This window comes from Zootermopsis nevadensis, unplaced genomic scaffold (assembly GCF_977971745.1).
Source record: "Zootermopsis nevadensis isolate Lab colony 2312 unplaced genomic scaffold, Znev_1.0 Znev_ptg000308l, whole genome shotgun sequence".
In the NCBI taxonomy this organism is placed as follows: Eukaryota; Metazoa; Arthropoda; class Insecta; order Blattodea; family Termopsidae; genus Zootermopsis; species Zootermopsis nevadensis.
Window position 1 is genome coordinate 1 of NW_028259433.1, and position 21,007 is coordinate 21,007.

General features: G+C 40.7%; 1 protein-coding gene and 1 long non-coding RNA gene across 7 annotated transcripts; both read left to right on the plus strand.

Moving 5' to 3' along the window:
- The first annotated feature begins 2,654 nt into the window (after nt 1–2,654).
- LOC147870367 (uncharacterized) lies at nt 2,655–3,712 on the plus strand. 2 transcript variants are annotated; one of them, XR_015533501.1, is made up of 2 exons: nt 2,655–3,005; nt 3,101–3,712. It is a non-coding gene; the product is annotated as an uncharacterized LOC147870367 (long non-coding RNA). The 2 variants fall into 2 exon arrangements; XR_015533502.1 differs by having other exon boundaries at nt 2,655–2,854.
- A 1,093-nt stretch (nt 3,713–4,805) lies between these two features.
- LOC147870368 (transformation/transcription domain-associated protein-like) lies at nt 4,806–15,510 on the plus strand. 5 transcript variants are annotated; one of them, XR_015533500.1, is made up of 6 exons: nt 4,806–5,283; nt 5,756–5,853; nt 6,709–6,891; nt 7,238–10,618; nt 11,105–14,934; nt 15,126–15,510. XR_015533500.1 is itself a non-coding variant. In XM_087342297.1 (4 exons), the coding sequence occupies exons 2-4, from the start codon at nt 5,841–5,843 to the stop codon at nt 7,042–7,044; spliced, it is 435 nt and encodes a 144-aa protein (XP_087198423.1). In that variant the 5' UTR covers nt 4,815–5,283; nt 5,756–5,840; the 3' UTR covers nt 7,045–10,794. The 5 variants fall into 5 exon arrangements, 3 of the variants coding, with proteins under 3 accessions (XP_087198423.1, XP_087198424.1, XP_087198422.1); XM_087342297.1 differs by lacking the exons at nt 11,105–14,934; nt 15,126–15,510 and adding an exon at nt 6,353–6,438 and having other exon boundaries at nt 4,815–5,283; nt 6,709–10,794; XR_015533499.1 differs by lacking the exons at nt 11,105–14,934; nt 15,126–15,510 and having other exon boundaries at nt 4,817–5,283; nt 6,709–10,427; nt 10,556–10,794.
- The last annotated feature ends 5,497 nt before the right edge of the window (nt 15,511–21,007 follow it).

Genomic DNA, 21,007 nt, shown 5'->3' on the forward strand with positions numbered 1-21,007 from the left:
CCACAAAGTGGCATAAGGTTTGTCTCTCAGATGCCTACAGATCGGGAGATATTTGCCTTTTAATAATTGACTTTCAAATAATCTCGAAAAATTAAAATGTCTCTATCGTCCAAACCCTTGGACATACATTGACGAGACTCTGACATGATGTTGACATATGCGTTCCCTCAAAGTGACATAATGTTTGTCTCTCAGATTAATACAGATCGGGAGATATTTGCCTTTTAAAAATTGACTTTCGAATAATCTCTAAAAATTAAAATGTCTCTATCGTCCAAACCCTTTGACATACATTGACAAGATTCTGACATGAAGTTAACATATACGTTCCCTCTAAGTAACATATGTTTCGTCTCTCAGATTCCTACAGATCGGGAGATATTTGCCTTTTAAAAATTTACTTTCGAATAATCTCTAAACATTTAAATGTCTCTATCCTCCAAACCCTTCGACATACCTTGACGTGACTATGACATGAAGTTGACATATACGTTCCCTCAAAGTGACATAAGTTTTGTCACTCAGATTAATACAGATCGGGAGATATTTGCCTTTTCAAAAATTGACTTTCGAATAATCTCGAAAAATTAAAATGTCTCTATCCTCCAAACCCTTGAACATACATTGACGAGACTCTGTCATGAAGTTGACATATGCTTTCCCTCAAAGTGACAAAAGGTTTGTCTCTCAGATGCCCACAGATCGGGAGATATTTGCCTTTTAAAAATTGACTTTCGAATAATCTCGAAAAATTAAAATTTCTCTATCGTCCAAACCCTTGGACATACATTGACGAGATTCTGACATGTAGTTGGCATATACGTTCTCTCAAAGTGATATAAGTTTTGTCTCTCAGATTCCTACAGATCGGGAGATATTTGCCTTTTAAAAATTGACTTTCGAATTATCTCGAAAAATTAAAATGTCTCTATCCTCCAAACCCTTGAACATACATTGACGTGACTCTGACAGGAAGTTGACATATAGTTTCCCTCAAAGTGACATAAGGTTTGTCTCTCAGATTCCTACAGATCGGGAGATATTTGCCTTTTGAAAATTGACTTTCGAATAATTTCTAAAAATTTAACCCATTGACAGGGGCTTGCTCTGTTGTGGTAATTGTGTTGCAAGTGTGATAGCAACTTAGATATGAATTATGTGAACGTGTAAGGTGTGGATGTCTAGTTATGTGTGTGGGGTGTTCTACGGAGTGTAGTAAAATAGTAGAAATGTCGGCCGCAATCACATTGCGTGAATAAGAGTCTGCTTCCTGGAAAGAATATGTTATTTCCTTTTATCTGCTTCTTCCGATTTCACATTCTCAGTTCAAGCTAATGCCACAGAAAGATCTTCAAAACGTCTGCAGTTTCACTCGTTTAGGAAGTGCGGTGATGAAGATCTCTGGCATAGCTATACCGGACAGTCTTGATAATAGTGGGTGTCCGTTCTCTGACCCAGGAGGGCTTTAAAAGTGTGCTGACCACGCATTACTTAGTTTGTATTTTCTCTATGTAAATCTGTAAAGAGATGTCAAAGCGGGAGGTAACGGGAATACTTTGTGATCATCACCGAGAGGGAGTTTCCAAACAGTCGTTAACGGGAGATGCGCAATAGCAGTTGTCCTATGATCGAAAAGTGTGACTTGCCAGTGATGAGATTGCTTTTTGTAAGTCAGGTAAGTGCAATGAGTTTTCTGGATTGTGTGTGTTTTTCTGCAAGTGGTTTTCAGCGAATATTGCCGGCATTAATTTTGTTGGTAGTGTATTAAGTGTTGATTGCTGCATGTGCCAAAATGGAGTCTGACGAAGTGAAGTTGGTGTTGTTGAAGTACGGTCACCAGTGGGCTGGGTCGTTGGGTGTGTTATAGATGCTCGTGAAGTACAACCTGGTGGCAGAGGGGCTGTGTAGTGGCGACATATGCAATAATCGTTTATAGTGCTTCGTTCATTGAGCTGTAGTTTACGAAATCCCACCTGTTTTCATAAATGATGGAAGATATTTAGGTTATGGAAATGTTTATTAGTTGGTGTCTTATAGGTGATGTTGGTCGTACTTTTCAAATGACTCAGCTCGCGAGACGTTTTCGCCCTTCTGCAAAATTACTTGTGAGAAATTATCGCGTAGGGAGAATGTCGGTGCTGAATTTCCGTGATGTCTTGAGTGCCAACATGAAATGTGACGAGGATAAGTTCGTGTTGGAAAGGACGTGGACGATTTCACTGGGTGATTTATATGTAGACGTGCAGGTATTCAAGAGTTGTGTCTGGTATCAATCTGAGCAGTATCATAACGGCGACCGACAGGTTATGTGACAAATGTGCCCTAGGATGTAGGCGATGTAGATGAAAATTGTTGGCTACTTGTTTCATAGTGCTTTGTGCTAAGTTGATTGAGCTGTAGTTTATTGGGTGTGGTTGGATTCATAAATTATTTTATGATTTTTGAGGTTATGGAAATGATTGGTAGTTGGTTTCTTATAGGCGAAGTTGGTAGCTCGTTTCGCCTTAATTTTTTTCTTTACTTCCTGTCGTTTTTAAAGGAGAAGATGTGTCACTAAAGGTATTCACGGAATAAAGTTTGAGGTCTTCATAATTTTACAGTCTTTGGAGTGGTATTTCAGTCAGCATTTGGTTCGGCAGTAACGTGTAGTGTTCGCGGACGGGCATGTACCTCAGGTGTATTGTCGGTAGATGACAGGACAGTTCGTCAGGGTGCGCACATATTGATCATTGAATATCCCTCATGCTCCGCCGGTGGCGGGATGTGTTCGCTGTTTTTCAGACGTTGCCGTCCCTGCGTGCGAGAAAATGGCGCTGCTCCTCTGCTGTTATTGTTTACTTCGGACGGCGTGATGGTAGGATGCATGCCCAGTCGAGTGCAGCTTTACTCTCTTATATTTCCAATGCTTGCAAGTTTATTTGAACTGATGTTTGTCATCTTTCTCCTGTGTGAAGTACGAAAAGTGGGAAATATTTTGGTTGCACGAAAGGCCGGATTAGTTGCCAGTAGGTTATTAATGTGGTGTAGAGTGCCTTCGTAGTAAGAATTAATACTGGTCTCTCAATGCGGATGTTTATTTCTGTACATGGTTTTGTTTCAGGTAGGCGTGAATGCAAGCATATGGGATACTTCAGCCGTTATGCAGTTTCGAGTCCATCATTACTACGGAGGTAGCAAGACTTTGCTCCGGTAGCTGACATGACCACTGTGCATGATGGACACAATTCATCAGTCGATGCGGTTGGGATGACCCACAGACTCGTGGTGGCAGCCTCTGTTTTTGTGACTTGCATGTGGAAATTCAGTAGCTGTTGATTTAACTTTGTGCAAGAGCTTATCGCAGTGAAGAAGCTAGAAGTAAGCAGCTAGGGTTACAGGTTGTAATGTTGGTTATGTGGCCACCACACCACACCACACCACAGTTGCCCACTTTTGATTCCTAGTGACCAAGTATGGGGTGTTCGTAGCATGCCTCACAATGCCACAAGGAAGACCTCAGGCCCTCGTGCGATTATATACCTTGCTTTCCGAGGAGGTGTACTGTTATAGATTTAGTGGGAGTGCCTAGTCTGTCTCAAAGAGGAGTTTGAGATCAGGGGATGTGCTGAGTAGCAACTTTCATGTGAACTGTAGCTGTAGTGTGTGTTTACTGGCATCAACGAAGACATGGAGGACCAATTTGTCTGAATATCAGTGTTTCAGAAGATCAGTTGTGTGCGTGATGGGGAAGCAGCTTATTTGGAGTTGGAGATGTGAAGAACGAGACAGAACGAAGCACCTGGAGTGTTTGTTACTTGGATAAGGAATTGCATTATTCAGGTATGTTAGAGAGTAGAGTTTGTTTGCATTCCATAGATCCTTCTTAGGAGTAATCCAAAGGATGCAGTACAAGTCATTTCATACAATAAACATAAACTTCAGGACTTCATTCAATATACGTAAACCTCGGTACTTTTGACAGAATTACAAGAACGTGTTTAACATATGAATGTACATAACCTTCAGATTTTGCAATTCAAGTATGAAAGCTAATTTCAGTGCAGGCTTGAATACATTTATATCACAATTTAGAGTTTTAATTATTAAATAACTTGACACGTGTAAAGTACACTCCTCTTTGACATTTAGCAGGGTTTACATCTTGTAATTCAATTATGTACATCTGTATTTCTTTTAAAATTATCCAACTTTTCCACCACAAATGATAGCAAGCAGAATATAAATTCACTTGCAAGTGGAAGTATATTAAATTTACGAAATTATTCTCTATAAGGTAAGCAGCTTTTGACACCTGCCATTGTTGTGATTATTTTCTTTTGCATGTAAAAAGCCTTAATAGTGTGTGTGATAAGGAATTGCATTATTCAGGTATGTTAGAGAGTAGAGTTTGTTTGCATTCCATAGATCCTTCTTAGGAGTAATCCAAAGGATGCAGTACAAGTCATTTCATACAACAAACATAAACTTCAGGACTTCATTCAATATATGTAAACCTCAGTACTTTTGACACAATGCAAGGACGTGTTTTATATGTGAATGTACATAACCTTCAGATTCTGCAATACAGGTATTAAAAAAAATTACAAATTAATATACATAAACCTCAGAATTTTAAATAGAAATGCAAAACCACTTTAAATATAGATTATAGATATACATAAAACTGAAGAAATTTCAGCAGAGGTGAAATAAACTGCAGAATGGAAAGTGTGAGTGATGAGGTGACCTCTCAATGCACGCTTGAACACCTTTAAATCATTTAGAGTTTAAATTGTTGGTGGAAAATTATTAAATAACTTGGTACGCGTATAGTACGTTCCTTTTTGACGTTTATTAGGGTTAGCATAGACTATACAAAAATTATATGCTTGTAGTTAATTTTTATTTCAGTGTTGTTGAGATTTGTCAAACTTGTTTCCACTTGCAAAATAAAAGTCTAGGTGTCCATGAAACCCAAAGTTTCTGGAAATAAATATGACATGCGCCCTGATGTGGAGAAAAGGTGTTTAGAGTATTACAGTAAGTGCAGTACGTGAAAGTATTATAACAATGCCGCATGGAAGTTACTGTAACTAAAACATTTCACTTTCCTTAGTCGTTATAACTTGAAACTGTTGCTTGTGTTTTCCAGGTCGTGGAGACAGCATCTAGTGCTCAGAAGTCAAGCACGACGGATCCGTTCTACCGTCGTCAGTGCTGGGAAATAATTTGCTGTTTCTTGGTGGCATCCCTGAATTTTAATGATGATGAGAATAGAGTGCAGCAGCTTTTCTCCTGTCCAAGGTATATAAGAGCAGTTGGAGGCAGAAGAATATTGTCAAACTAACCTCATTCTTGATATTAAAATAGTGTACAAAATAAAAGATGTTTTTCCAGCCTGATGGTACTAACATGACATAACAGATTGTTAATCACTGGCTTTTCTTCGCAGAATTGTAAGCGAGTCCCAAGGCAGTCTATGAGGCACTGATATAGATTTTTCTCTGAGCACCCAGAACTCATTATTTACTGGTACAGTGAGCCCGTTAGAGGCTGTATCACAATTAGTTTGTGTTTAGTATCATGCCAGTACCAGGAGGCTTCTACAAGTAATGTATTTCTTTGTCATATCATAAACCCAGATTTCCCATTTGCTCTGTGCCTCTTACATCAGTTGCTGATTTAGGAAGCAGCTACTGCATTGGCCACTGCTGTGACCATTGAACATTAGGATGTGAGTGTAATTATCTGTACTCATTGTGATTCGCTGTTGCAGTTTTGATGATCCACATGTGGAGATCTCCGCAGTCCATGGGATTCCGTTCAGATTGCAGGACAAGCAAGCCAGAGCCACTCACCAGATGGCAGTCACAGGTAAGTTCATCCATTTGAGTAAATTGTTTAATAAAATTCTTTTCTGAATTACAATGCCATTATTGAAGGAAGAAGACCTTTTGTCCTGAAAAGTAGTAAATGTTTTTAATGAAATAAAGAACTTGTCTATTTCTTCTATTGAGACTACAAAGAAACAATGAAGAACGTGATTTTTCTTTGCCAGTTTAAGGAACCACATTTTGAGGCTGACCTCCACATAGTTCTATAATTGAGAATGCATGGAGTTTACCTCCATGCTCCCACTGCCTCATGGCATTGCGCTTAGTCACAACGATAACTTCAGCTGATATAGCGAACCATTAAATGTTTAAAAACCATAATCGGTGTTTGTTTTCTGTAAGTCCAAGTGGTGTTAGAACCCAAAGACCACTGTGAGAACCTGAAATCTCTCTTAAAACCACATTTAGTACGTGAACTTGTTGAAAGCGTCTGCTTCATATCTGGAACAGCCAGTAAGGCCTGTTGTGTAAGTTGGTAGGAGTGTTTGTTGCTGCAGCCATGAAAGAGTTACGACGGTGTTCCTTGTGTGTCACTGCACAATGGTGGCGATATCACAGGCAGCTGGTGAGTTCAGTTTTATAAATTTAGATTGTTCAACATTGAAACAATTTATATTACTGTTGGTGAAGTTTCCACCTTTGCTTCCAGAAGGCATTATAAAGTGGCATTACTGATGGTGATATGGAAAATAAATCTAATTGATACGGCTACCTCTTGCCCCTTGTCGGTTGAATTCACCTTAGTAGTAGAAGTGCTACAGATGTTGGCTGTGTTGTAGTGGCTTGCCATTTCTTAATCTTTCATTTACGTCCTTTCTTTATGACATCAAAACAGGCGAACCTGAAGGGCATGGACCGACTGGTGTTTATAGACTCCCTTGCTGTCATAATGGGGCACGAGGAGAGGGAGCCGTGTAAGCCGGGACACCTCGGCTCCAAACAGACGGCAAGCGAACTGTTCGTTAAATATCCACTGAATCAGTGGCAAGGGAAGTTGCGTGGGTCTGACGTGACGTGTGTGAGTTGTAGAGTTTGTAGTTGCAGTATTATGACGTGTGGAATAATGGCCCACTTGGCGAATGTTTTAAATTTGCTGGGGAGGAGGAAAGAAAGGCTCCAGTATGAATCTGTGAGCGAGGGAGTTAAGAATTTGTCAGGTCGCTGGTTGTGACCCGTATTTAAAGTTAACTTGTGAATGGGTTTGTAATGAACTTGACAGAATTTGTCTTCTGAAAATGGAAGGTCCTTGTTCATTGGCTAAGGTGGGAGTGTTAACTGCTTGGTGAAGTAAAACTGTGTGTTCTTAGAAGAGTGTGATGTCTTGATTTCTTGAATGTGAATGTATTTTCTCTTTCTGGGAGTAGCAGATTACGAGAAACAGAATGATCCTTCAGATTTTACTGAGCACCACGTGATCCGCGTACTGCCAGCCAGAGAAGCGTTGAAGTACGTGCGGCAACAGTTGGCAGACCGACTTGATGTCAGAAGATTAAACCTGCTGGGACAAAGAAGGAACCTCGTATCCGCAAGAGACTGATATCGGTCTGAACCAGGCATTCGTTGTGTGAGTACATGAGCATTAGAATGTATTTGATGTGGTTGTTGTGTGAGAGAGATGAGTCTGTCCAATTTTATTAGGTACTTTAGATGTTGTGATTGTAAGTGTGAGAGTTGATATGTTGAAAGACGTAAATGTGGTGAGGGATTGGCATTATTGCAGTATCTGTGGTACGCTAGAGGCATTCATGATATTGTTCATAGGATATCAGAATGTGAGGTTTATTTATCCTTTTTAGACGAGGGTGGTGACTATTTGTGATAAGGTTTTGTTACATGTGAGATGTGTGCAGTGCTGAGGAGCCTTTAATGTGGTCTGTTTACTAATTAATAAGTGAGCATTTGCCAGTGTAAGTAATTTAGTTTTGTGCACAGTGAGCGGAGCTGCCGGGATATTTTCTGTGCTTTTGGTTAATTTTGAGAGTTTGCTGTGTTGAGCAAGGGGATCGGTTACAAAACTTGTAAGTTTGTGGTGTGGTGTTCGTTATGAATTTGGATTTGCTTGCAAAAATGGAGATGACTGTCAGAGGTTCCATTTATTTGAGACTTAACCATAAGTTGAGAGTTGTCAGGTGTCAGTCTCATGGACATGTGATGAGGCTCAGTATTACTTCTGGTATATTCCGGGGTTGCGTGTGGGGTAAGGGGATTTGCATTAGGATTGAGGAGTGGTTTGGTTGGTTGGAACCAAGTATAGAAAGGCAGTGCCACTTATGTGGGTCACAATGTACCAGTGCTGGTGTTGTCAGGATTGTTATTTTATGTCTGTAAAATGGTTGTGAAGAGTTCTTGGCTTACGAAAGACTAATTTGTTAGTGTTGTCAGTCAGATTGTTTATAGGAAGAATGTAGAGATTGTGTTTTTGTGTGTGTGAGAGAGAGACAGGCCGAAGTTATTGACCATTTAGCTTGGTTAAAGATTGTTGACCTGGAAATGAAATGATATATGATGTCTGTTTGGTGTTCGTTGACCACCTTAGCTGCTCCCTCATAAATATATTTTTACATAACCCCTCCTTCCTCTCATCTTGGGCTCCCATATCGCACCCACTAAAACCCTCAGTTATTTTTTTAGAGGGCAGAAATCAGGAAGGAAATGCATACAATACGAAACCCGTGTCTCCCCTCCTTTCATTTCTAGAACTACTACTGTAAGAATCCGCGCTGAAATGGAAGGGAGAGGACTTTAAGTGGTACAGCTCTTTTGCAGGATTTTTGTTAAAATATTAGAGTGTTTGAGCTGTCTGTGAGTGAAGATTCCTTTGCGTATGATTCTTGGAGGTAGAACGTAGCTTTGTTTGTTGCACGTTTTATTGATCTTGTTATTGGGTAGTCAATCAACATACGATCACGATGTTGAAGGGGTCCCGGGATATTAATAAACATTGTGACCACAATCAGAAATTCTCGTGTAGACATGCTGTCAATTCAGTAATCAGCGTGCACTAAAACTCATCTCGTAAAACTGTTTATTGACGTAATGTCAGATACAAAATATTGTTTTGTAGAATTGCTTTCTTTATTTTGTTGTGTTTCTACTTGTTACATTGAGATTGCTGCTGCTGGTGTGTCATGGAGAGATGTTTCCTCAAAGTAAGAAATTTTTGGTGGCTCTCCTTTACTTAGTGGGGAATCCCCACGTCCACATTACAGAATGTCTAAGTATTTGCGACCGGGTTGGTGGCCCCAGCACCCTGCCAGTTTCTTTGGCACTTACAGTCATCCTTCCATCATGTTATGTGAATTGGGTGTGGAGCGAGAGAGAGAAGGCAGGCAGTTGTCTTCTGGCAAACTGCTGCTTCTGTAATTGCTGGAAATGTGACCATACGAGTAACCAAGACTTTGAATAAAAATCTGCCCCAAGATGTGGGCGTAGGTTTGCGGATTGTTTTAAAAAGGGTAGCAGAAAAATTGAACGTAGTTTAGCGTAATGAATGGCGCGTTGCTTTGGTTAACAAGGAAATGATCATTTTTTTACCGTAGCCGAAACAAATTATTTACGAACACACAGTCACGAAGGTCATATTGAACGGCTTTTCGCGTTTGCTTTACTTTATCGTTTTGTCGTCTGATTTGACTTCGTTTGTCCCCACCATCTTCCTACGTGATACGACCATAATTCGTTGCGTTGGATACGTTACTGGGCGGGGGAAAAGGGTCCCTTTGTAATTTATGAAAGTGACATTTGACAACTTCCTGAAGCGTAGCCTAGAACGTTTGTACATTGGCCGACAGAATTCGTGTATTTCTACATTGTTTTGAGGTCTTGTTCGTCCTCGTAATCGTTAGAAAACAACTCGGCTCAATTTGAATACTAAGAAAAGTGTTAAAACTAGCTACTACGTGTTTGTCCAGGAAGGCACTGATGTTTTGTAGTTGGTAATATTACCAGTTTGTTACGATTCTAGTGAGGCAGTCAGAAAGGGAAAGAATGAGCACGGAAGTTGCATATGGCAGATCAGATGTTTGGAAGAAGATGGCAATAATGATGATGACAGTAATTGCAGTAAACTTGTCTTCGCGATGTGTGTGTTACTTTTTCTTCAGAATCGTCACCTTTACTCGGAACACCTGATGTGATCTGGATATGCCATTCTGGTCGCTGTGGTGTGACAGCAGATAGGTTGCGGTGTTTAAATATCAGTGTTGTAATGCAGTTTGGAATAAGCAGGGTTCCTAATGACGTAGGATGTGGAAAGAGGCAACTCCATTCTGAATGAATCTGGTTTCATGTGGAATGTCACGGCCATTGCACTTTGAAATTTTCTGGAAACTCGGCTATGCTGTCAGAGGAATTTTGCACTTATCTTCATCCAAGATTGTTTCCTTCCACACAAAAGTCTGAGCTACGCCGCAGTTTAAAATATAAGGTGACATTTCCATTGATCTGTCTTTTACACGAACATTTGTCATTTCAGAGTTGGTGACCGTGAAATAATGACTTTCTGTACAGACTGGATGCAGCGGCTTGTTATCGTTTAGGTTCAGCTGTAACAAGGTAAATGTTAGGTGGAAGGAATATGTTGTTTGTGGCAATTCTTACTAATATAGAATATCGCAAGTTCTTATCTAATAAAAGAATTATTAAGAAATCTGTCAAACTGCCCTCCACTCTTTCCATTTTAGTTTTGATTAGATCGATCATTGCTGGTGGACGTCGTGGTCTCATACAATTGAACAAAGTTTGAGGTAAGGGATTCCTATTTATTATTATTGTTCATCACATTTATTGTTTTCATCTGCATTTTTGAACTCGTGTACGAGAATTAGACTTGTCTTCTTTTTAACACAATTTCAATTAACATTAGATTGACTTGTGTGTGTTCACGGCAACATTGATAATAAAAGAATATTCCAGTAGGCAATTAACTTTTTACAATTTTAAAGGAATTAAACGTGTTTCGTATCCCAGAATCTAAATAAAAATATGTCGATGCTAAGAAGTGGGGTTTATATTCTGAACAATAATTCTAACGCTTTTCATATCTTGATACATCGACATTATTAAAGCGTTTTAGGGAACTGAGAAGAAATTTTATTCCGGTTTCACAAGCCTAATTATCGACAAATCTCCCTCTCATTATCTCCCTACATCAGCAGATTAAATCCGGGGAATGTTTGCTATTATTGAGTGCAAAGAATTTATGGGTGCAAAACGTGGTCTCTCTCTTTCAGGGAGGAACATAGACTGAGGGGCTCTGAGAACAGAGTGTCGAGGAAGATGTCTGGACCCAAAACGGGAGTGGGACGGATAACAGAGAAAAATGCATGACGAGCTCCTCAGCCGATGTTTTTAGGGCGAGTTGAAAGTTTACAAGGCCTGAAGGGAACACCTCGGCGTAGGTGGGAAGATAACATTAAGACGAATCTTACGAAGATGGGTCTCAATGGAGTGAACTGGATGCAACTGACTCAGGATAGACCCCGGTGGTGGGCTTTTGTGAACACGATGATGTACCCGACAGACATTAAGGTGGCTCATAAATCCTTTGAAAGTGTGACAAAGTTCAAATACTTGGGAACAACAAAAACGATTCAAAATGATGCTCACGACGAAGTTAGGAGGAGACTAAATTCCGGAAATGCTCGCTACATCTCAGTTCGAAATATTTTGTCTTCCCGTCTGATTTCTAAGAACCTGAAGATTAAAATATACAAAACAATAATCTTGCCTGTTGTGTGGTATGGGTGCGAAACATGGTCTCTCACTCAGAGGGAGGAACACAGATTGCAGGTGTTTGAGAATCGGGTGTTTAGGAGGATATTTGGGCCTAGGAGAGAAGATGATGGGGCATGGAGAAAACTGCACAATGACGAGCTTAAAAATATGTACTCCTCCCCCAATATTGTCAGGGTGATTAAATCGAGAAGAATGAGATGGTCTGGGCATGTAGCGTGCATGGATGGGACAAGAGGTTTGCACCGGGAAGCCTGAGGGGGAGAGACCTCTGGGGAGACCTAGACGTAGATGGGAGGATAATCTCAGGCGGGATCTATGGGAGATAGGAGTTGAAGGAGACTGGATTTTGTTGGCCCAGGACAGGGTCCGGTGGAGGGCTTTGGTTAGTTCGGTGATGAACCTTCTGGTTCGGTAAGCCATCTAGTTAGTTAATCGGTCAACGACATGACCAGCTTTCTTATTAATTATGATTGTCCCAGTTGGCGCTGCTCGCAACATTTATCTTCGTTGCAACTAAAGGTACGACATTTTATTTTACATCCATTGTCCTAGCACTGTGCGAGATTATGTCAAGAACTTCTTTACAGTTCGTGTACTGATTAAGTTACAAGTTCACGCTGCAACCTGTAGCAACTAGATATCGTGTCAGTGTTAACTGATTTTCCGTTTATTCATGCAAGTGGAATGGGACATAATGGCCACCCGATATGTAGGACTGTTTGTAGTGGCAGCTTGCTGCAATGGAGTGCGATACTGACCGGGTTAATACGACCCACACAATCGTATGTCCCAGTGACGCATTAAACCACGGAAGACATTGTACACAACCTTGACTTAATCACATTAACGTATAGATGCTTCTGGAGTGTGTGCCCATAAGAATAGCAGTAACTTGGGTGTGCTGTTTGAATGGATTTATCTGAAATGACATATGGGAATACCTCCCCCTACAAGCGTTGATGGGTACCTCATTCAGGCGTAAGCTCCCAGTCTATTTGCGCAAACGCAATTATGACAGAAACAATATCTGCTGTGGAAACCTCAAATCTTACAATATAGTTCTGGTTTGAGGGGGTAAGTAGAGGATTACATGACCTACCAAGCTAAGATGCTAGATGTGGGAATTCCTTTTCGAAATTTTTTGCTCAGAATATAACTTTTGGGCCAAGCTGGTGCGGCATTACTTTTCTCTCTTTAACTCCCTCTGCATTTATGACCTCCTCCCCCCCCATCTGGACACATCACATCAACTGGATGCTGTATGGACGTAGAATACCACGCGGCAAACACATACGTACTGTGGCAAAGTCCGTCATAAATAAATATGAATCTGCCTTCAATGTGTGGATAATGGCAACCCATATCAACATGAGTACCATCAGACATACATGAATGTACAAAAGAAATGTATTTAATCTCGATCTTATGTATACATGGGATATACGGATATCCGCACGTAGGAACGTTGAAACTTCGATATCAGCAGACGTGCGTGATTACACCAAACGCACTGATGATAATGTTTGCCATGTATTGCCTTACGTCAGTGGTCCCCAACCTTTTTTTTCCTTTCTCTGGACAAATAAGATACGGACACCAAATAATACACAAAACAACACGACGTTTATTGATACAAGAAACCACGCAATCAAAAATACTTAATTTTATAAGTACAATTATTATTACTCAAGTGGGAAGTTAGTGTGATGTTTGGCACTGCATTTCAGCGGCCAGTTTTACAAATTTGGGAGAGTAGGATGATGTTGCTGCTCGCAATCGTCAAGATGGGCATTAGTACGTAGAGAACTGTGCTTTGATTTTATAATGTTCATGGTTGAACGGCATTTATTATTCAGTATAACCTCTTTCCTTATCAACGCGGGCACCGCGTTGGGGACCACTGTTGTACATTATTTCGCCCTCACATCTTCATCAGTTATCAGAGTGATTATTCTCTTGTAACATTGATGTCACTGTTAGGTCAAGGTCATGACAAAGTCAAGACAAGATCGCCCCAATAGTTTGCCAGATAGAGGTCTTTAAAATTCTCAAGGTCATACGTATTTATGCCAAACGGCAAATACCTGATTGACCATACTCATGTCAAAATGAGGTCACGTATAGGTCAAGGAAGCCACGACAAATTCGGCCCAATAGTTTCGTAGATACTGGTCTTAAAAAATCTCAAGGTTATATCTTCTCACCAATATTTCTGCTAGCCAGCCATCCTAGGGCCACACCCTTTACCCCAGGGCCACTACCCCAGTCGCACCCCTTCCCAGGGCTATCCCCTTCTTTGGGCCAACCCTCATGATCACCCCTACCCAAGATCGCCCCCCCGGGACCATCCCCTCAGGATCCCTGCAGCATCACCATATCCCAGGAACCACAGGATCCCTTAGGACCCCAGGATTCCCTGGACACTGCCCTCTAGGATCACGGCAGGATCCCCGAAGACAATCACCTCTAGGATCCCCTATAACCCCCTCCAGGATTCCTCGGATTTACCAGGACTCCCCATGACCATCCTAGTATTCCCCACAGATTTCCTAGGATCCCCAAAAAAGGATTCCCTACCCAGATCTAGCAGAATCTGCCACCAAACATTTCCAACAGAATATCCCACGATCGCAACCCATGATTCCCAGGATATTCCCCTGGATTCACCACATAATATTACCCACGATCCTGCAGGATTCCCCACCAAAAATCCCCATATTATCCCACATAGGTTCCACAACCAGAATTCAAAACGCGACCTAACCCCCGCGCTCTAACCCCCGCGCCCTAACCCCCGCGCCCTAACCACCCCGCGCCCTAACCACCCCGCGCCCCACGAAGGGAGGTGGAGGCCCAGGCCGTTTCTTGAGCGAGCAGAGGCGCGGACCCGGCTCCGGACAATGGCCCGGGCGCCGGGTTCCAACGAACCGCCCGAGTCGGACGAGTCCAACTCGTTGGCTTTGCGCTCGCACGCTACAGGAAACAGGACCTCGTGGGCGAGGCAAGTCGTCCAACTCTTTCGACTAACCGACCTGGCAACAGATCTTGTCTAGGGGCTGAGGCTCACCCTCCGTCCCGCGATTTGGTTTCATTCGATTAAATCATTGAGTTTTCGCTGCTCGTAGTATTTTCGCTTCGAGTGTTTTATTACTGGACGTATAATTTTATCTGCCCCTTATTCATCTCTGCCGACACGCGGTGGATGAGTTTTTCATCTTTGCCTTTCCCAGCATGCTCCGCGAAACTTGTTTTCTCCGAACAAGTTGAGTTTTTCCCGGTTGTCTGTCTCCTGCTTCGGTACAGCGCGGATGTACGAAGTCTTTACGTAAGTTGGGGCTTCAGTCGGCCATTTTGATATTACGTCTCAGCTTGTGTTTGGTTTAATTCTCGATTTATTCGACAGCCAAAGAGTTGTTGAAGCTTTCGTGGTGGTAGTACGAGGCTCTAGATAACGACCCTGACTTATATGCATTTGTGTCTGGCGTGATATAAGATCGTCTATATATTTTTCTCTAGGACTGTGACAACGCACATGCGAGAGTACATGTGTCCTGTTGTGTGTCCTCGGGTGCTACGTCCTGTACAACGAGAGCCTACTTAAGTCATTCAAGGTGAGTTGCATGAAATATTCCGTCCTCTGAAGTAGAGAGTTCTTAAAGTACGTTGAGGATAAAACGTGACTTGGCCTAGGTCGCACAAGACAAGATGGCTGAAATGACTTTGCAACACTGAACTAAGTATTCTGAGATATTATTTTATTTTACGTTTTGATTGTTCTGTGATTCTGCCCACGCATTCCGTCTCCTTCTAGGTCAGTGGTAACAACCACGTGACACTCGTTCAAGACTTGAGGTTCACGGAGCGGTGAGGATGACGGCCGCTTACATCGTGAGGTCGCTAACACGACAACCCGAAAATTATATTACAGCAGCAGCGAACTAAGGACTCCGCTGAGTACAATGAGAAATTGTCAGATAATGCCCACTGATCGAGTTTCAGAGCGTACGTACAGAAGCGACGTAATTATAAATTCTTGTCATTATGTCTGCTTTGAGGTGATTGGCGGAGCCCTCTTCACATTCACGGTGATTATGATATCATCATTCTTCATCGCCGTCGTGAACCTCTGAACCAGAAGATTTTTCCACGTCTCGCTCCTGGACGCTGCTCTGTGACGTCGTCTGGCTCGAGACGTCTGAAACGATGAGGCACCAGTGAGCGATGGACTCGGGTGAGTACGGTGATGTATTATTTCGAGGTTGATTAAAAATTATAATGACTTTCGTAGATAGTGTTCTGTGGGAAATTAAAAATTAGTATGTCTCGACGGTAATGTAGTGACTGAGTAAAGCCTGGTCTACGTGGATGGGGTTTCGCGAAGGTACCGATATCGCCAAAATCAAAGAATGTTTGAAACCCCCTACGTACGGTAAGGAATCGAGTTCTTTTATGAGTTTGAAACAGAAAGGAAAAGTTACAGATCATTTGAGAATTGTTGATGGGAAAGATTGGAAAAGGAGAAAATGCAGACAAATGGACACGCACACTTGCGGTATGAGACCAGTTTCTTGCGTCTGTCTTGTTGTAAACATGTACGGCAGTCATCGTGTAGCTGACAGTCGTTTAACTGGTCAAAGCCTTTCTCTTCGTGTACAGACACAGAAATTTTAAAAACTGACTGGTCGTCCTTACTTCATTTCTGTTGGATAAATTTCGTAAGGAAATGCTGTTGGTGTTAGGTGGACCGAGTATTGCGTACGGAGTCTGTATTGATTTGGATTAGCCGTCTGCCATGGACGCGACTGAGTAGGCGTTCTTTACGCGGTGATGGAATTAGACAGAGCTGCTAGAATGTAGTGCTGTATAGAGCAGAGGTTCCCAAAATATGGAGAAACATTTTCAACATCCTTTGCTTGATTGAGGCAGTCATCAGAACGAAGTATCGTTCTGCGTTGTATCCCGAAGGATGGTGATGGGATACAGGAGCGTAGACCAAGAGGAAGTGCGTTGATATTCAAGTCCACTTGTAGCAACACAGTAGAGATATATATTGAATTAAAGCTGCACCAGTTTACAGTATCTCGAGTCAGAAAGCTATGAAGGCGTAATTTATAACAGTTATAATTACTCTTCGCTAATACAAATTGCAGTTTTGTGGACTTTCAGTTTATTCTGTGTATAGTAATATAAAATATCGTCAAATTGAGTACCTGATGTATTTTCCTAATCAATGAAATTCCTCTGTTATGGAAACTGAAGGGTTACAACTGCAAGGAAACCGAAATTTGAGTCTATCGTGAGTCACTGCAGTCTGATTCACATCTCTGGATACTCTTTATACAAAAACACAGTTTAATATTAAGTCTCACCGCTACTAAATCTTCCGAAATAATTCATTCCCTTCCTAAGAGGGTTCATAAATTAACTTTATGTGTGCTCTTTGAAATGAAAAAATAAGCATCATTAACCCCATGAAGCCGTAGGTCGTCTGAATAATATTTAAGAATTCAGTCCGTACCGCGAAGAAAACACAACACTTCACCATTACGAAGAACAACTGGTTAACGCTGTTTAAGGAAATGATCGCTGTTTATTCCGAGAATCATAGTTCGTCTGAATTATATTTAAGAATTCAGTCCGTACCGCGGAGAAAACACAACTCTTCACCATTACGAAGATCAACTGGTTAACGCTGTTTAAGGAAATGATTGCTGTTTATAGTGAGAATCATAGAAGATCCATAAATATAAAAGGCATCATAATTAAAGCACTTGGTACGTACGTTGAAGTAAACTTTCAGAATTGAACTAATTGGTATTTAGCATTTTCTGTTGAAGGCTTAATGTACCGGTTACATAACTTTTTCTTTATCAGTATTACTTCCCCCTACTCGCTTGTAAATAATCTTCTTGAATCTCTTTCCCTAAGTGTTTTCAAGTTCGGATTGTCTTACAGAGTGAGAAACGAAGTATTACGCCTGTCTAAATCATCAAGAAATATTATAGGACTGTTAACTCAGTTGAAGCATCTCTCTCTCTGTCTGTCTGTCTGTCTGTGTTTTTAATAAGTTCCGAAGATTAGGATAGGTTGACACTCAGGTTACAGTAAATTGGTTCATCGATTCTCGACAGATTCTGACGAATTTAGGACCGCGTTCAGGTGTGTGTTGCTCTAAAATCCAGTCGTTCCTCAGCTCGAATATTTGTTGCGCCATTGAACAATGTCTCGAGAATAATAGCAAAACTTGAAGAAGGTCTGTTTGCAGCACATCCTTACACTGAGATTCAGTGTAGGTAGCACCCGTTAATACTTGATTGAACGGTGGTAATTAATCTTGTTAATGGTCCCGAAGAACTCTATTCCTAGAACACAAAGTTAGGTTGATACTGACGGACAGAAATCGAATAATCCCAACCGTAGTTTAATGGCGACTATTCCAATGGGACCAGCCGACTTTTCCAAGACAGAATCAGTACTGACTGTCTTCTGATTGGTCCTCGATGCAATTCGAAAGTATTGATTTCTTTCCATTGAGTTCGTCACAGATGGCTCGTCTTATCTTTGGTTCCGTATTTTTCCGATAGACTGCGTCATTGTGTTTGAACGTCGTGTCCTCGAGTAAATGTGAGGCAATATTTTCGATATATTTTGTAGAAGTTTGACATAGGACACCAATATGTTACCACAAGTTTGACGTGCGCCACGAATTACGCGCCCACCAAACATTGCAATTGATGTACCAGAGATTTATATTCAGTTTCTTTGTGAGGCGATTTATATTAATAAATGACGTACTATCATTCACGTATGTTTATTCCGATTCTTTCGTTACATGATACTTATTTATAGTGAGTTAGATTGGGTCATCGTTAAGCATGAATCTGCTACGTATTTGCGTCAACATCTACACAGCATCAATTTTGGAAGAAATATTTCTTGTGGAAACATTATGTAATTTTAGACGTGTTATGACATTTTACATGCATTTAAGCACTAATTGTGTTATATAGGAATTGTGTGAGCGCTTAATATCGTTATTGATAAGTCGTCGTGGCCGACTTTGCGCATCCTCCACCTCACGACTTTGATGCCTTCGTGCGAATTTCTAAAAATCGATAAGACATAATAGAGTATGAATATCATTAACTTACCTGTGGCATGACGTCCATACAAAATTTCAATAATTTCTGAGCATCCATTCGCTTTTTCCAAAATTCGTGCGCAGGAAACCATTTTGCACTGATGCAGATTACCCCGTTTTGGTTGGTTTGTGTTGGGTTAGGTTAGGTTAGGTTAGTGGGGCAGCTGCGCAGACGTTGTTGCGCAGTGCAGTCATATGACTTGCGCATGTGAGGGCACCTTCAGCTCGTTTTGGTTAATTGTATATTATTAAACACTCAAAAATTCGATTCCGTCACTTTAAAAAGTATATTATATTCTGGACTCCACTTTCATACCTGATTTAATTTTTTTAAAAGGATATTTTATTGGACACATACTTTCAGTAATTGCATGTACACCAATTACTTATCACTTAAATATGATGTTATTGAATATTTCATTGTGGAAGTATATATGTTGTCACACGAAGAATAATTTATTAAAATATTTATTTAATTTTATATTACACTACATGTAATTACTACAGTGCCCCCAGTCATCGTTATAATGAATAAATGTTCTAAAATTACAGAGGTCCAGCTTCTGCAGATACGCGGTGTCTGTATATAATTCACGTGTTACTAACTCGTACAAACGTCTTTACTGAGCACACATGGCATGAAAATGTCCATTCACTGAAGTCGTATGTCTCAATGTGGCGAACCGCACATATTCTTGCATGTTATGTTGGATTGTTGTTTCAATTGTTTCTATTCTCACACGTCACCGAGAAGACATCCTTACACAGATTCAGTGTAGGTGGCACCCGTTAATACGTGATTGAACGGTGGTAATTAATCTTGTTAATGGTCCCGAAGAACTCTATTCCTAGAACACAAATTTGCTTTGATACTGACCGACCGGTATCAAATATTCCCAACCGTAGATTAATGGCGACTATTCCAATGGGACCAGCCGACTGTTCCAAGACAGAATCAGTACTGACTGTCTTCTGATTGGTCCTCGATGCCATTCGAAAGTATTGATTTCTTTCCATTGAGGTCATCACAGATGTCTCGTCTTATCTTTGGTTCCGTATTTTTCCGATAGACTGCGTCCTTGTGTTTGAACGTCGTGTCCTCGAGTATATGTGAGGCAATATTTTCTATATATTTTGTAGAAGTTTGACATAGGAAACCAATATGTTACCACAAGTTTGACGTGCGCCACGAATTCCGCGCCCACCAAACTTTGCAATTGATGTACCAGAAATTTATATTCAGTTTCTTTGTGAGCGATTTATATTAATAAATGACGTAATATCATTCACGTATGTTTATTCCGATTCTTTCGTTACATGATACTTATTTATAGTGAGTTAGATTGGGTCATCGTTACGCATGAATCTGCTACGTATTTGCGTCAACATCTACACTGCATCAATTTTGGAAGAAATATTTCTTGTGGAAACATTATGTAATTTTAGACGTGCTATGATGTATTACGCGAATATAAGCACTAATTGTGTTATATGGGGATTGTGTGAGCGCTTAATATCGTTATTGATAAGTGGTCGTGGCCGACTTTGCGCATCCTCCGCCTCACTACTTTGATGCCTTCGTGCGAATTTCTAAAATCGATAAGACATAATAGAGTATGAATATCATTAACTTACCTGTGGCATGACGTCCATACAAAATTTCAATAATTTCTGAGCATCCATTCGCTTTTCCCAAAATTCGTGCGCAGGAAACCATTTTGCACTGATGCAGATTACCCCGTTTTGATTGGTTTGGGTTGGGTTAGGTTAGGTTAGGTTAGGTTAGGTTAGTGGGGCACCTGCGCAGACGTTGTTGCGCAGTGCAGTCATATGACTTGCGCATGTGAGGGCACCTTGAGCTCGTTATGTTTAATTGTATATGATTAAACACTCAAAAATTCGATTCCGTCACTTTAAAAAGTATATTATATTCTGGGCTTCACTTTCATAGCTGATTTAATTTTTTTAAAAGGATATTTTATTGGACACATAATTTCAGTTTTTGCAAGTACACCAATCACTTATCACTTAAATATGATGTTATTGAATATTTCATTGTGGAAGTATATATGTTGTTACACGAAGAATAATTTATTAAAATATTTATTTAATTTTATATTACACTACATGTAATTACTACAGTGACCCCAGTCATCGTTATAAAGAATAAATGTTCTCAAAATACATAGGTCCAGCTTCAGAAGATACACGATGTCTGTATATGATTTACGTGTTACTAACTCGTACAAACGTCTTT

Bases quoted from the DNA above. Each gene is read 5' to 3' on its own strand.
- LOC147870368 (XM_087342296.1), top strand. From the start codon at position 5,241: ATGATGATGAGAATAGAGTGCAGCAGCTTTTCTCCTGTCCAAG. The intron at 5,284-5,755 runs GTATATAAGAGC...TCGCTGTTGCAG, and splicing joins CAGCTTTTCTCCTGTCCAAG to TTTTGATGATCCACATGTGG. The intron at 5,854-6,708 runs GTAAGTTCATCC...ACATCAAAACAG, and splicing joins TCACCAGATGGCAGTCACAG to GCGAACCTGAAGGGCATGGA.